This window comes from Gambusia affinis, linkage group LG22 (assembly GCF_019740435.1).
Source record: "Gambusia affinis linkage group LG22, SWU_Gaff_1.0, whole genome shotgun sequence".
Classification (NCBI taxonomy): domain Eukaryota; kingdom Metazoa; phylum Chordata; class Actinopteri; order Cyprinodontiformes; family Poeciliidae; genus Gambusia; species Gambusia affinis.
The window spans coordinates 22,254,168-22,269,955 of NC_057889.1; the positions used below are offsets into that span (position 1 = coordinate 22,254,168).

The following is a 15,788-nucleotide window of genomic DNA, read 5'->3' on the forward strand; positions in this document are numbered from 1 at the left end:
TCCTGAACCTTCCGATACACACTCTTCTCTTAACTAGTGAAGAGCCTATGACCTTTTACCAGGGATGGTTTATATTAGTTGAAACCATTCCGGTATTAAAAATTAAAGTAAAGCCATACCGTTAAACATACCGTTAATGTACACTCAGTTATGTTAAGTATATAGGTAAAGAGAAAGAAAAAGAAAATATCCAAAATTCTCAAAAACAATTAGATTACCCAAAATAGACTTTGGCAAGAGTTCACATACGTGTCAGAGCGTCTTCCAAGCAGTAAGAAGGTGACCACACAACAGGTACACACGACTTGACTAGACCATGTCAGTCCTCTTCCCCAACCACCAGCTGATTGCACGTTTATGAAATTTAATCATGTTGAGATAACATGATTCATTGTAGTCAGAGTGATCTTGTGCTGAAGCCGAGTGAGAATACAGGATATCATGCGAATTAACGCGAGACAAACGTTTTTGGTCTCAACTAGAATAACATATTCAAGTTGAGATAACGCGATTCAATTTAGTCAGATTCATTTCCCTCTGAAGAGGGTCTAGCGAGGTCAGGGGATCACGAGAGATTATGAGACATAACTGTTTTGCGCCTGGGAAAACTTCAATTAGAATAACCATAATATATTAAGTTCAGCCAAAACTTAATAGAATAACCGTAATAAAATAAGTTGAGCCAACTCATTTTATTTAAATTAGAATAATCATAATATATTAAGTTGAGCCAACACGTTTGATTTAGAATCAACCATAGAATAACCATAATAACATAAGTTGAGCCAACACAATTGCTTTACAATAAATTAAGTTGACCTAACACATTTGCTTTAAATAGGAGTAACAGAATTACATGGTGCTGAAATAAAGCAAAGTAATCAGGTGGAAAACCTTTCCATAATTTTTTAATGTTCATCCAAAGAGTAATTTTTTTCAGTGTGGAGAAATAACGTGTCTTAATGTTGCATGGTGCTAGCTTTAGAGGACTGGATGTGGCTATACATAGAAAATAACATTGCCAGATCTCTCATTCAATGTGAGGTGTTTTTATTTGATGTTAAATAAATAATGGTGTCATATGTTTATTCAGGGCTGCACAGTGGTGCAGTTGGTAGAGCTGTTGCTTTGCAGCAAGAAGGTCCTGGGTTCGATTCCCGGCTAGGGATCTTTCTGCATGGAGTTTGCATGTTCTCCCTGTGCATGCGTGGGTTCTCTCCGGGTTCTCCTCCCACAGTCCAAAAACATGACTGTCAGGTTAATTGGTCTCTCTAAATTCTCCCTAGGTGTGAGTGTGTGTGTGAATCGTTGTTTTTCCTGTTTGTTTTCTGTGTTGCCCTGCGACAGACTGGCGACCTGTCCAGGGTGACCCCGCCTCTCGCCCGGAACGTTAGCTGGGGATAGGCACCAGCAACCCTCCCAACCCCGTTAGGGATAAAGGGTGTATAGAAAATGGATGGATATGTTTATTCATTTGGGTTATATTTGCTTGTAATTCATTAAATTTCAGGTAATTTTTTTTTTCATATAAAGCCTAGTTTCTTTCTTTTGTAATTTCTATTTCCATTCACATGCACATTCACATGGTGACTACTGGTTAGTAGCCTCAGCTGCCCACAGGCCAGGCTGTCATGCACGGTGCCTCCACACCTGTGTGTTTTGTCTAGAAGAGAGACATGAAGGATAACCTGAAGTTATTGTCAGCAGTAGCTGATTTCTCCCTCCATGAAGGTATCACAGCTGTTACAGCTTTCTGTTGAACTTTAACAGCTGTCAGTTGTAGCTTCTATGAAAGAGTCAGAATTATTGCTGGAATAAAAGCAAACATTGGAGAGTAGTAGGATTATGTAACAGAGTAAGGAAAGTGGTCAGAACATAAAGAACCAAACAATTTGTCATTTACGTCCGGTTACTTGAAATCTCTTTTCTGATTCAAAGGATTATTTTAATAAAAATCAATATTTCACTGCTGTCTAATCGGTACTTCATGCCTGCATCCTGAATGTGTAGACATGTTGTTTATCAAACAGATTAATTTATACAGAAATGTATAAGAATTAAATGTGAGAGCCTGACAGATAAATATGCATGTATTAAAGCAGAAGGAATATGTGAACGAACTAGAACCCATTTCAATACAGAAACTATCTGAGGTGACAAACTGCTGCACATATATGGCCTTCTTCCTATTTTTTCCTTTTTCTTTTTTTTTTTTCTTCTATAGTAAAATCACAAAAATCCAAAAATGGTGTGTATGATGGATACAAATTAAAGTCAGCATTAGCATATTCTGTGTTTGATTGTTTTCAGGCTGGGAACACAGCTCTCCACCTGGCCTGTCAGAATGGTCACACCCAGAGCTCCAAGGTTCTGCTGCTCGGTGGATCCCGACCTGACAGCCAAAACCATGTAGGTTTTCACCATGCTTCAGGGACAAGCATGTTTCACTGCCAATATTCCAGAAATGAATGTAGAAACATTGTGTTTTTTTTCAGTGTTCTTTGGCTCCACATGTTTTGCCACACCCAGTGTACAACCCAATGTTAACATTTTGAGGCAGGAACTGGCTCAACCGGAAACTGCTTCAAAATGTTAACTTGGAATCATTCTAACTTTGAGCATTTGTCATGTGGATCTCTAAGAGTTCCAACCCCTTTGAAGCATCCAGATCTTTAATGGAAGCTAGAGTTTGTTAAGTCTTAGTTGATGACACACCAAGGCTTTATGAAACAGATGTTTATTGATCTTGTGCCTTTGAAATGCAGTCTGACATCTGGTTCTGAGCTGGGCAGATGCTGAACTATTTCCATGTCTCCATCATCTCTTAATTTTGCTGCTCAATTATAATAATTTAAAGAAAATAAAACAATTTAAAAAATTGTTATAATTTTAAAAAATCATAATTCTGTGTTTTGGTCAATGTTAAAATCACCCACTTCTAACAGTAACTATGTTTCTGAGTTTAGAAACCAACTCAGTGATTTACTGTTGCTGTTAAAGAACAAAATTTAAGTTAGCTTGTGTAGCATCTTGTGGAAGAATCCATTTAATAAAATTTTTTTTAATTCCATACCTTTTGTGATCATTTAAAGCATAAAATGTAAAAAAATAAGAAAATACAAAACAAATTGCAAAGCTCTACTCTTTGTTATAAAACTATGTAGCACATTTTTTTCATAAGCAGGAAAGAGAACAAATTTGTTGTTGAACAATAAACTAAATGCCAGAAGAGCTTGTTATTGTCTTAGCAGCAGATGGCCACAGCTGCACCAAGAGCTCACAGTTTCACTCGTGTGTAAATTCTCAGAGCAGCTTTTGTCAGTGTTGACATCTTTCTGCCTGTGGTTCCTAGCAAACATACAGTGGACCCCAACTAAATGAGCCTCCTGTCCACATGTTCCCCTTCAAAATGTTCTTGGTTCCATCATTATGGCAGGTTATCCAGGTCCTGATGTAGGAATGCAGCCCCACACCATCATGCTACCACCACCAAGTTTGGCTGTTGGAATGAAGTTCTTCTTTTTTTTATTTATTTTTTTATTTGTTTTTATTTTTTTGCAAATATCCACTTTTGTCAGTTTTTACAATAATTTCCCAAAAGTCTTCTGGATCATAACCCTATATTATTTTTGCAGAGATGCAGAGACATCTTCTCCTTTGTGTGATGTTTGAGTGAAGGCATGTGGAGCAGCTAAGATCAGCTAATGCTAATGCATAATAGACTGTTTTCAGTCTATTATGTAACTCTGCCATGTGGGCTTTTTGTATGCAAAGTGGTTCACTCTGAGCTGGTCATTTAGGTCCAATTTAATGCTGAATATGGTTTTAATTAAAGCAGCATCTGAATCAGCCAGGATGGAGACTAATACCACATGTGAACAGGATCATGGTTAAATGAGAAGAGCAAAACCACAACAAACACATCAAACCTTATTGAGAAATGTTTCTGTGGATATATTTACATTTGATAAAAATGTACAGTACAATTTTGAAAGAAAGGAATGTTATGGATTTCATTTCATTATGAAATGAAACCCATCCATAAACAGTACAAAGGAGAAAATAAATGATCCAGTTATTGTTTGGACTCCATACAAATGAGTGTTGTGGAAAGATTCCACTCAGTTGTTTAATTCCCACAGGCCTTTAGGAAACGGCATCAGCATTTTTCAGCTTATCAGTAGCATGAGAGGATGCAGGTGGCCTTGTTGTGCAGAATGCTATGAACCACTAAGCATGCCATTCCACTCCTTTAACTTTGGCTCAACACAATGTAGTTTTACCACAGTTTTATCGGAAGTAGGTCCACTCAAATAAATTTATGCACACATGATCCAAATTATATGTGTTTGTGCAATGTGGTCTCATCACATTTAGGTACTGTAGTAAGAATAGTTTTGAGTCTTACACTATAAGTGATAAAAGCTGTGACAGTGGTGGTTTCTCTTTAGATGCAGCAGTGAGCGTCAGCCTCGGCTCGTGTTGGGTCTGGACAGAGACCGCAGGTTTCTCTTGGCCTGACATGTTGCAATGGCGGCCTTTCAAATATGAGTCGTTATGGCTGCAATGGACTTAAAATCCTATCACAATATCTTATGGTCCTTTTGTGTTAATTAAAATGGTAACTGTATGACTGTGACTGCATGGCAAACACACTTAAGTCAAGTCTGAAATCTCAAGAGTCTCAACCTCAAATCTCTGCTGCACACACTGATTACATTGATCACACATAGTAAGTGTGCAGCTCAGTAGTAACAATCACTCTTCTTTATACCTATGATACATATTTAAATGGGTGTGTATTTTAAGAGCAGTAGATTTGTGTTCTAAGGACTTGACTTAGACTCCTGGTCTGACACTCAAGTCTTAGTAACTGACATTATCTCATGTTTTGAAGAATGAAAGGAAGCTGGTATAGGAGCATGTTTTATTGTGAAAATGAACTTATTTATCAATGGCTCATAGCAATCTGATGGTGGATTCTGCCAGAAAACTGAAAATGGATCATCATTGGATTTAATGAACCAAAACAAATTCCCACTACAGCGAAAATAGTCCCAGATATAGATCTTAGAAAACCTGTTTGGTGAGCTGAAGAAGGGATTGCATAAGAGAGAGCAAAGTTAATGCAAAAATCAGTTTTAAAATAATAATTAATTTTTAAAGGAAAAGCTATCCCCTAAACCAGGGGTCCCCAAAGTTGGTCCTGGAGGGCCGGCATCCTGCATGTTTTAGTTCTCTACCTGGTGGCACCAACAACCTTTTCAGCAAGTCAATGTTCTTCTTAGGCCTTCTAACGAGCCATCGTTTTATTCAGGTGCGTTAAACCAGGGAGAGAACTAAAACATGCAGGAGGCCGGCCCTTGGGGATCGATTTTGGGGAGCCCTGCCCTAAACCTTTAACCGATTGTACTACAATGCCAGGTCATGAGTTCTTCATATAATTGTGCAGGAATTTTGCGTCTTATTGGCGTGTTGTGTGTGTGTGTGGGAGGAACGAGTTGAGGTGGTTGTTGAGGGAAGGGTTTTGGAGGCAAGTGGTGTTTTACGTATTGATCAACCTTTTATATTTAAACAAATCAAGCAGGATTTGCAAGATATGGTTGGTTTGAATTGTTCTTTTCCATAATGAATGAATGAGTTCATTGCAAATGGATAATCCAAAATAATTTGAAATCTGTTGTATGTACTTAGGTAAGTTTTGTCTGATACTTATATTTATTTGATGATGAAAAACATTTCAGTGTGACTAAAAAGCAAAATAGCAGAAATCTTAAAGGGGCGAACTCTTTTTCACAACAGTACAACCAGAACATTTCTGATAAAAGCCTGGTGGTTGAGTACAGACATGAAGGGAATGAATACAGTGTTGTTTTATATCTGGAAACATGCACAATATTTATGTGCAGAACAAAGTGCCCAATGAAATATTCTGTAGTGCATTAATCACACCAGCCCAGGACCTCCACATCCAAATGTTCATCTCCAGAATCAATGGAAAATGTTTTGGATCTTTGAGTTCAGCTCATTAAAAATAGGAGCAAAAACAAAAGTGTTTGGTTTGTTTGGGAATATTATGGTTTCTTGAGCACCTGCAGTGAAAAAAAGTGGACCCAATTGTTTAAAAAATTTTAAAACAAAATTTTAGAATACGTATTTTAATAAGTACTGTTGGTCATTTCCCTCTTGTTTTATACATATCTGAGTTCATGAACTTGTATTTTGTCCCCAGGCAGGTGACACCTGTCTGCATGTGGCAGCTCGGTATAATCACGTGGCTATGCTGCACATCCTGCTGGGAGCCTTTTGTTCAGTGTCAGAGAAGAACACGGTGAGTCAGTTTAGTAAAAACTAGGGAAAATTTCAAAGCTTTTTTTATTTATTTATATTTTGAAAAAATATAAATATAAATAAATATCTGCTAATGGCAAAAGTGGCCAGAATTCCATCTACTTTATTTTTAACAATATTATTTTGATCAATAAATCGGAAATATTAAAACTCTTTTTTATTCATAAAAGGCCAGGAGTGCTTCTTAAATTTTACCTGCAAAATACTGTAAGTCAAATCATTTAGTTTCTGTTAACATTACATAAATCTAAACCACTGAAAACAAAACTAGTCCAAAACAAAGAAAGTTAAGGCTTTCTAGAGGCCTATATTCATTAGCAGGAACATGGACAGACCCAGGAATCAGACGTGTGTATGTGGGACACTTGCTCTACCACTGAGCCAGTGTTGTAGATCATGGTGTCAGGAAGGATCTCCTGTAGCAGTCAGTATTGCAGCAGCTCTGAAGAAGCATCTGGCTTAAAACGTTCTGTTGTTCCATAACAGACTCATGTAGATGATGAGGATGATGTTTGTTCGTACCCATCATTGGAAAAAGAAGGTTTTTCAGAGCGTTGCCAGAAGAGAAGCAGCTGTTTGAGCTTCTTTAAGTCACTGGTTCAGATGCTGCTTCACCAGCAGATGATGGCACATAAGATTACACTTACACCTGTTGCAAGAAGCAATTAATTGAATAATCACATGATAAACTAAAATGAGTTTGATCGTTTCTATTCTGATGATCATTTTTTACCTATTTCACTTAGATTGACGTCACAAGTTCGACTCCCGGTCACGACGACCTTTGCCGCATGTCTTCCCCCTTGTCTTCCCCCTTCTCCTCGCCCTCTTTCCTGTCTGCCTACTGTCGCAAAAATACGAGCCACTACGCCGCAAAAACTCTTCGGAGAAAAAAAAAATGTTTATTGGTCTTTGAAAGAACGAATTGCATTGCTTTGCCATTATCAGTATATTACTTGAGAATGGTCTCAAAATGACAATACTGTGGTTTATCATAATAATTACTGGGACAATTTATCATCCAGCAAAATTGGTCTTTGTGACAGGCCAGTTACATTCTCCATAAGACATAAGATACATGAGATATGTTCCTAAACTAAATCTGCATACTCAGAGCAACTTGTCAAATGTCTAACCTAACCCTGAATCCCAACAACTTTGTGCATATTGTCCTGCAGGTTGGAGACACACCACTCCATGTGGCAGCTGCCCTGAACCACAAGAAGACTGTTCGTCTGTTACTGGAGGCTGGAGCAGACAGTCATATTCAAAACAATGTGGGTTCATTTTACTGATTATCATTGTTACACCGCAAAGTACACTGCAAAAAATGAATGTAGGGGGTTATCACATTAACAAAAGAATATCATGTACTTTTAACTAAATAATTTCATATTTCAAACAAAAACGTAATACAATCATGTAGGATAAACAAGAAATTCAACAACTTCACATTTATGAAATTTAATCATGTTGAGATAACATGATTCATTATAGTCAGACTGATCTTGTGCTGAAGCCGAGTGAGATCACGGGATATCACGCGTGAGACAATCGTTTTTTTGTCTCAACTAGAATAATGCATTCAAGTTGAGATAAAGTGATTCAGTATAGTCAGATTCAAATTTTTCAATGTAGTGGAACCTGTTTCTACTGTAATGGGTGTTAAAATAAGACTTAAACAGTAATGAACAAAAGTCATCTAGTTGGTTCTGTCTCTTTAAATACAGCAAAAATAAAAACTCTCTCCAATAAATAATTATTCAACATAACCAAACACTTCATGAGAATCTGTCCCAAGATCTTTTCTCAAAATGCTTCACCTAAGCATTTTGAACTACATTCACTTTACCAACAGACTAGTTGATATTTGCTTTTTCATTTTTTACAAAGTGAGGTCTTGGAAAAAGTGAAATTAGTCTCTTTATATATATATATATATATATATATATATATATATATATATATATATATATATATATATATATATATATATATATATATATATATATATATATATATTTATTAGGTTTTCAGAATATAACATACATAAATCATACATGAGAGTATAAGTAAATATATATGCACATATACACGCAGACTTATATCCATACATATACAGTATGTAACAAAATCCTGTATGAAAGCAGTATACTCTTATCAAAGTGAAATTAGTCTTATCAGATATATTATTTGAGTCTGCATTCTGGCAGGCAGATTTTAGTGAAACTGTCAAATGGATTTCACTGTTACTGTTGATATTCTATGACAAAACCCAGAACTTTGACTGACAAAATAGTTGCTCATATAGATTAAAAATAACTTTTGTGCTGCTCGGTCAGCTATAAACATCTTTATCAGATGAGGAACTGATTCATTCTAGAGGTAAAATCTAGAGGTGAAACCTCCTGGTTCCTTCACTAATAAAATTCACAACGATGTAAAAATAGACTATGTTCATTAAGCATAACTGGTTCGGTGCTCTTGCTGTATCTATTAAAATTATTTTTCAAGGAATCTGTAATTTTTTGAGCAATCAGTTCCTTATAACTGCATGTATATTAAGTATACATTAAGTAGCAAGAAAAATAGACATGCAGGTAAAATATGTATTTAATGGTTAGAATATGAAACTTCAGTTTACAATTTAAACTGAGCAATAAGGCCCAGTTATGAGAAAAGCTAAACTACATAAAATAAAATGTTAATCAACCCAACTTATAAACTTCTCAAAATTAATCAAAAGGATGAAAAGTTAATTTACAGAAAAATATGTTTTTTTACATAGCAAAGAATAAAAGATTTGTGGGTATAACTCAAGATTTCAAATATTTTTAAACCAATGCAAGAAACACTTTATTAAAGAAAAAAAAAACTGAGAGCTAAAATCAATAATTGTAATTTGCACACTATTATAGTGTGGGGCTGGAGGCTTAGGTGAAACTTTGATGAGTAATTGTTGACCTGAGGCTAACAGGAACTCTGATTCACAGACAGAACACGTATCATCCATCATGCACAGCTCTTTTTATTTCTTTCTTTCCTTCTGTCGTCAGGTTTTCTGATCAGCCATAATAATTCCTTCCTGACTTCAGTTAATGTAGCAAGATTGCTGCATTAACTGAAGCATTGAATCATTTATTGAATTAAACTCAATGGCTGGATTGAGCCTTCAGTAAATAATCAGAACAGCCTTCAGAATTCTACATTTAACGAAATGAGACCACTGATCTTACTGAAACTTTTTCACTTATCCTGGCAGACATTCTGATAAACAGCTTAAGATGACCAACTTGGTGAGGTCAAATTGTTCTGTTTAGAAATAATAACTAGCTTTGACTAAACATGGTTCTCTGTTTGAAGTGATATTTAGATGAGTTACATTTCACATCTGTCTGCTCCCTGCATTAAAAAAAAAAAGTCCTTTTTCATAAAGTATTTTAAATCTGGCAAACGAGCCTCATCAGAACATGTATTCTAAATGACTGAATATGACTGTAGAGAGAACATCATTTAATGTTGCAGGTACCAGAGCTGGCTCAGCTTCTCTGCTTTGCTGTGTCTGTGTGTGTCGTCAGGCAGGTCAGACTGCTCTGGACCAGGCCAGAGATCACAACAACCCAGAGGTTGCTCTGCTTCTAACCAAGGCTCCCCAGGTACAACTCTCTGATGAGCAACAAAACAATAAACATAACCATGCTCAAACAAAATGGACATTTTTAATCTCTCGCTTTAGCCCTCAGAAGAAAGTATTCAATTAGGCAGATATTCAAGTACATATAAAGTCTGATCTATATGAGGATTTTTATTTTAAACACACTACAAGTCCAATGTTTAGAACGGATCCTACTTTTAGTGGTATTTTCTGCATTAAAGTTAACATGATATACTATTATCTTTTAGTATATGTTTATCATAATCATCAGCTACTTTATAATTTATTGCTTAAATGTGTCACCTCTTCTAGGTTTAAGGACTCTACATCTGACACTCATTACAGACTCATTCCAAATTGTATTAAATTAATCTCTACTCAAGAATATGCTGTCATAACAATGGGATATTGTTATAATATCTCCTTTATATCCCACTATAGGATATAACAACAGGATTTTCTTTTAGCATTTTGTGAATTTATTAAAAATAGAAAACTAAGAAACCATATGTACATAATTATTCTCAGCCTTTGGTTAACACTTTGTCGTTTCTTTTTTGGCAACAATACAGAATGTCAGCAGAAGTTTTGATTATAAAGTCACCTGACTTCAGGCAGTTTGGCCCGTTGTTCTCCAGCTCCATGAGGTTGGAAGGAGACATCTATCAGACATTTTCATATCTGAATCAGATTCAAGTCAGGACGTTTCACAGAGTGGTTTGAAGTCTTTGGCTCATTCTCCTGCCTTAATAATTTCCTCACATGGAAACTACGTTTGTCTTAACCCTAAAAATAAATTCTACTATTCTTTAGTTAGATGTTTCCAGCAATGTTATCGCAACATTGTTGTACATTTAAATAGAGGAATGTGGTGCATATTTCTAATATCTGATCATTCACTAAACACATCACAAAATCAATAATCCTACTAGTTTTGAACTAAGACATGTTTAACAGGCCCTGCGACAGACTAGCGACCTGTCCAGGGTGACCCCGCCGCTCGCCCGGGACGCAGCTGGAGAGGAACCAGCAACCCTCCCGACCCCATTAGGGACGAAGGGTGTTCAGAAAATGGATGGATGGATGGATGGATGGATGGATGGATGGACATGTTTAACAGGAAGCTGGTCGCTTCCAGACCTGCTGTGTAAATAATCAGACATGTCTGGCTGGGGTGGGGGGAGTACGGGAGGATCGGGAGGAGTTCAGGGGGGAAAATGTTAAAAACTCAAATCCTTCTCTGTATAACTACTTAAGGTTGTATACTTCACAGTAGTGATATTGTCAACATTGGTTTCACTGTATGTTTATTGTTGAAGGATTTAATAAAGATTGAAAATTGAAATAATCAGACATTTCTACCAACAGCCTCAGTGGCAATTTATATAATACTAAAAAACCCATTAGAGGCGGAGATTTGGAATTAAACATGACTTTTATTCCACAGACAGTAGTGGGCCTGGTGAAATGCATTGTGGTATGTTAGCATGTTTGTCTAGTTTGAACAGACCCTCAGGTCACCAGAAGGATAATCCTTTGCACTTAACAGAACAAAGCATCATTCTATTTCTGTTTTCTAATTTCTGTTGTTTATTAGACATGTTGTCAGAGAGCTCCTCTATGATCCCACACTGTAAAAAGCTAACTATGAACAGTGTCGTTCATAGTACAGTGAAACATAATTTGCAAGTGAGTTTGCACAAAAAAAATGCACATCATCGATTAATGGTTAGATAAAACTTGAAACACAGAGTTGAGAACACAGTGAACATTGAATTGGTTTGACCAGCGGCAGTATTCCTGCCTGAGATGTTTAGAATAGAATAGAAGTACTTTATTCATCCCAGCAGGGAAATTACTTCACAGTTGCAGCATAGAGACAAGACACAGTAACAACTAGTTGTAGATAAAATAAAATATAAATATAAAATGCTATAAATTGTAAAATTGTAAAGTGCTGTAAAAAATTTGTTTGGTTGTGCAGTGTGATGGTTTGAGGGAGGACAGAGTTTGGCTGGTTGCTATAGCAACAGAGTAATGGGAGTATGCTTGCCCCGTTTGGGTTCTGAACTTTTCCTTCACCTGATTCAAATTCTTCTAAAAATTTCGTGTCATGTGCAGGTACAGAGCTTCATGCGTGGCAGGACTGTGAGAAAGAGAAGAGAGAAGCTGAAAGCAGAGCGCAGAGCGCGGTCGGTGCCCAGAGATGAGATGCTGAGCTGTAATGTAAGTAAATCAGGAGGACCATGTTATAGTCCATGTCGGATTCCAGAGTTTACCTTTAAAATAGGTGATAGTAAAAGAAAATCAAATCTGTTTCTTTAAAAAAGATTTGATGTTTCATTTTGTTTCTGTCTCTCTGATCCACACCGCTGATAAACAAACCTGTTTTTCCTGAACATTCTCATTCAATCTGTCCTAATACAAATTAAAAAAAATCTTTATGCTAACACTCATGGTTATGACTTGCCTCAAACACCACTAATAATACACTTCCTCCTGCCTGTTATTTAAGGCTCAGACTTGATGCTTTTCACATATTATAAGAGTGGACAAAACATCTCAGTTCAGACGTCCATCAGGCATCGTCCACAGTTCATGAAATATGTAGCTATACTTACAGTACTTGTTCTTTATAATTCAGTGATTTGAGTTTTTGGGAAATCACTGCAGCTTAAGTATGTCTTTGTTTTTATTTATATTATCGTTTGGTACTTTCTGCCAATTTTATACTTGTCTTATTTATTTATTTATTTTAACCAAACTTAATTTTATTTTACGTTTTATGTTTTAGCTACCTGTAATTGTTGTGAAGTGCTGTGGTCAGCTGGGGTTGTACCACCAATAAACTTTGCCTTGAGAATAAAGGAAAACCTCTGATGCAGTAGTGAATCCAACAGCAGGAAAAGACACAGTTGGCGCTACTGAACTGAATCATAAAGAAGTGAAGTGAATTTATCTTTAATCGCCAAAACATGAGTCGAGTCAAAGTTTTTTTTTTCTGCTTCACATTTGAGAACTTAGTGATTATTCCTTGAACTGTGTTTTGCAGGACAGTGCATCTGCTGCAGACGGCACCCAGAGCAGCGACCCTGCAGCTCCACTGGCAGAGGCAAACAGCAGGAAAGCCAGGAAGCAGAAAGAAAAGGTGAAACGGCTGAAGCCAGGGTTGCTGAAGGCTTGGAAGAGTTGTTGCTGTGGAAGTGCAGGAAAACACAATAACTAGTGGGATCATTGTTTTGGCAGCCATCTTTGTCCGAACCTCTGCGCCGCAGAGAGATCAGGAGAAAAAACAAAACACATGGAGCCTCCCCTTATGGATCCATTCCACCTCACAACTATAAAGCTTATCAGCTCTACACACTCTACAGGGGCAAGGATGGCAAGATCATGCAAGTAAGTACACAAGGTCTCCTCTGGTCAGCGTCATTCTGAATTCTATTAACACTCATTTCTGAGCACTTATCAGTCGACTGATAAGTGCTCAGAAATGAGTGTTAGAAACATTATATTTTATCCTTCGGCCTTTTCTAGATTGTCCAAGATACCAGTACAGCAAATCCTAAATCAAATATCATCCTACATGCTAGCTGACACTGCTGGAGTTTAAAGAGCAGGTCTGCTAGATGCCAGTGAGTGTGTGTTGTGCTGCAGGCTCCACTGAACGGCTGCCGCTGTGACCCACTGCTCAGTAAACTGGCGAACCAGCTGGAGGCCACCAAGGAGGAGATGAAGACAGAGATCCACGCCATGGAAGACCTGGTCAACAAAAAGATGGGTCAGCTGGACCGCAAGAGTAAACACCAGGTAGACTCTACTGGTCTCTCAACTCAGTCACACCAACATTCTCACTGGCTCAATGTTATAATTACTGACTGTAAACAATAATATTATCGAGACTAAAAGTTAAATGAATAGTGCACAAAAATTTTTTTGCTGAACATATTTTTTAAGTACTTTCCAGCTCTGAAATGAGCAGCTCTGATACAAAACGTTTACTGAACTGAACCATCATCTCTGGATGATGCAGAATTAAATCCAGCTGCCATCATCTCCATGAAACGTCTGTTTGAATCCCATTTTCTCCTGTGTTTGACATTCTTTATGCTGATACTGCATTAGAAAGAACAGACTAATTAAGAGACTGTTAAAAGCTTTTCTTCATTTGATTACACCGTCGTCTTAGTCAGCCTGCCCTCGGCTCTGCAGCGTTTCCCCGCCATATGAAGGTACACAAACAGAAGACTCATAATATACCTCCATCTCTCTCGATTAATGAATATGTATGTGAGGAATATAAAGGCATCTGGTTTGTCAGCTTAGTGCTCACCTCTCCTGGTTGTGAGCAGGAAAGATTGTTTCCTGGGAACCACAAATAATTTATTGATTCTAGGTGGAGAGGAAGAGATAAGAGAGTGTGGGAATTTATTTATTCATAATAAGATTATATCTCTTATTATTTTACATGTGGAATGAGTTATTAATGTTGGTGAATAATGTAAGTGATTTTATGAGCTTCTTTTAAAATTCTACTTTAGGTCTACTGTCTTATTTCAACAAAGTACACCTCATAATATTGTTTTATTAGCACAAAATTCAGTATGAAGCAGAAGAAGTGATTGAGCAGCTTAGATCTGGATTTCCTCCTGACTGTTGGGTCTGACCCAGCCAGGGTTTGGTTCAGGCTTCAAGGCAGGTCTTTAAGGCCACTCAGTGGATAGTCAGTTATAAATAATGTATAAAAGGCTTTCAAATAAATGCTTCTTTTATTTCAGTAGTTTAGTCTCACACTGAAAAGTTCTAAAAAAATTCTGGGTTAAGTAATAAGTTACATTAGAACAAATTAGTTGTGTGTTTAATTCACCGTGTGAGAAGTGGTTTCTGTTTGTTTCCATGCTGCTGCCTTGGTTCCTCTCAGCTGCAGGTCACTTTAGGAGATTCTCATCACATTCCAGGTTAGAGGAATCTCTGGACATGGGCAGCTGGTTTTGTGTTTTAGTTAAAAATAAATGACATGTTTCATCTGCAGTCAGGACATGCAGTGGTGTCTTTTCTGCATCCACTGCAGGTTGCACACTTTCCTCCACCCTAACTGGGTGGAGGAAAGTATGGCAGCGGTGCAGGAACAGTTGAGCTGAGCATACAGAAGGAGGGATCACTGCATGTCCCTCTCTTACGCTCAGCTACCGGTTTTCTGTAAGAAACGGCTCTGAGAACTGGAAGGATGATGGAAGTTGGGTGATACTGTAATTCCTTAACAAGCTAATGTCAAAGTCTCATTCAGACATCTTGGTATTTTGAAGAACTCCAAAGATCAGATACTTGAAAATTGGCCCACAACATCACAGATACTCCACCGTGCATAACATGAGGTGTTTCTATATAGTCACTCTCTACTTGTTACTAAAAATCTCAACCTTAGTCTGTTTTATCAGACTGTTATGTTCCAGTTAAGAACCTGTTTACAAAGCCTGGCCTCCACCTGATAGGTTAGCATTCAAATGGCAGGTAATGGTTGCTATGGAGACTGTGTGCCCCCAGAAGGCCAGTCTTTGCTGTAGTTCTGTCATAGTGAGTTTTACCTTCATTAACACCGAGTGTGTGTGTCTGTGTGTGTTGAAATATCCTCACATTTATAGTCAGAGAAATACATAAAAGTTTAAAACAGCTGTGACAGAACAAGCTGAACATGGAGTTATATTTATCTTGCCAACACACGCACACACACACACCTCTCTGACTTCAGCTGCTTGTTGTCCTCCTGTTTTTGTCTTTAGAAGAC

General features: G+C 37.3%; 1 protein-coding gene across 5 annotated transcripts in view; it reads left to right on the forward strand.

The window, feature by feature from the left end:
* The window catches only part of ankrd6b (ankyrin repeat domain 6b), a 47,131-nt gene that overhangs the window by 25,913 nt on the left and 5,430 nt on the right, over window positions 1-15,788 (forward strand). For all 5 annotated transcript variants that reach the window (XM_044105713.1, XM_044105711.1, XM_044105712.1 and 2 more), the window contains 8 exons: window positions 2,311-2,409; window positions 6,233-6,331; window positions 7,530-7,628; window positions 9,930-10,007; window positions 12,128-12,232; window positions 13,059-13,154; window positions 13,253-13,402; window positions 13,661-13,813. In XM_044105713.1, the coding sequence (XP_043961648.1) occupies window positions 2,311-2,409; window positions 6,233-6,331; window positions 7,530-7,628; window positions 9,930-10,007; window positions 12,128-12,232; window positions 13,059-13,154; window positions 13,253-13,402; window positions 13,661-13,813 (879 nt within the window). The remainder of the gene's footprint in view (window positions 1-2,310; window positions 2,410-6,232; window positions 6,332-7,529; window positions 7,629-9,929; window positions 10,008-12,127; window positions 12,233-13,058; window positions 13,155-13,252; window positions 13,403-13,660; window positions 13,814-15,788) is intronic.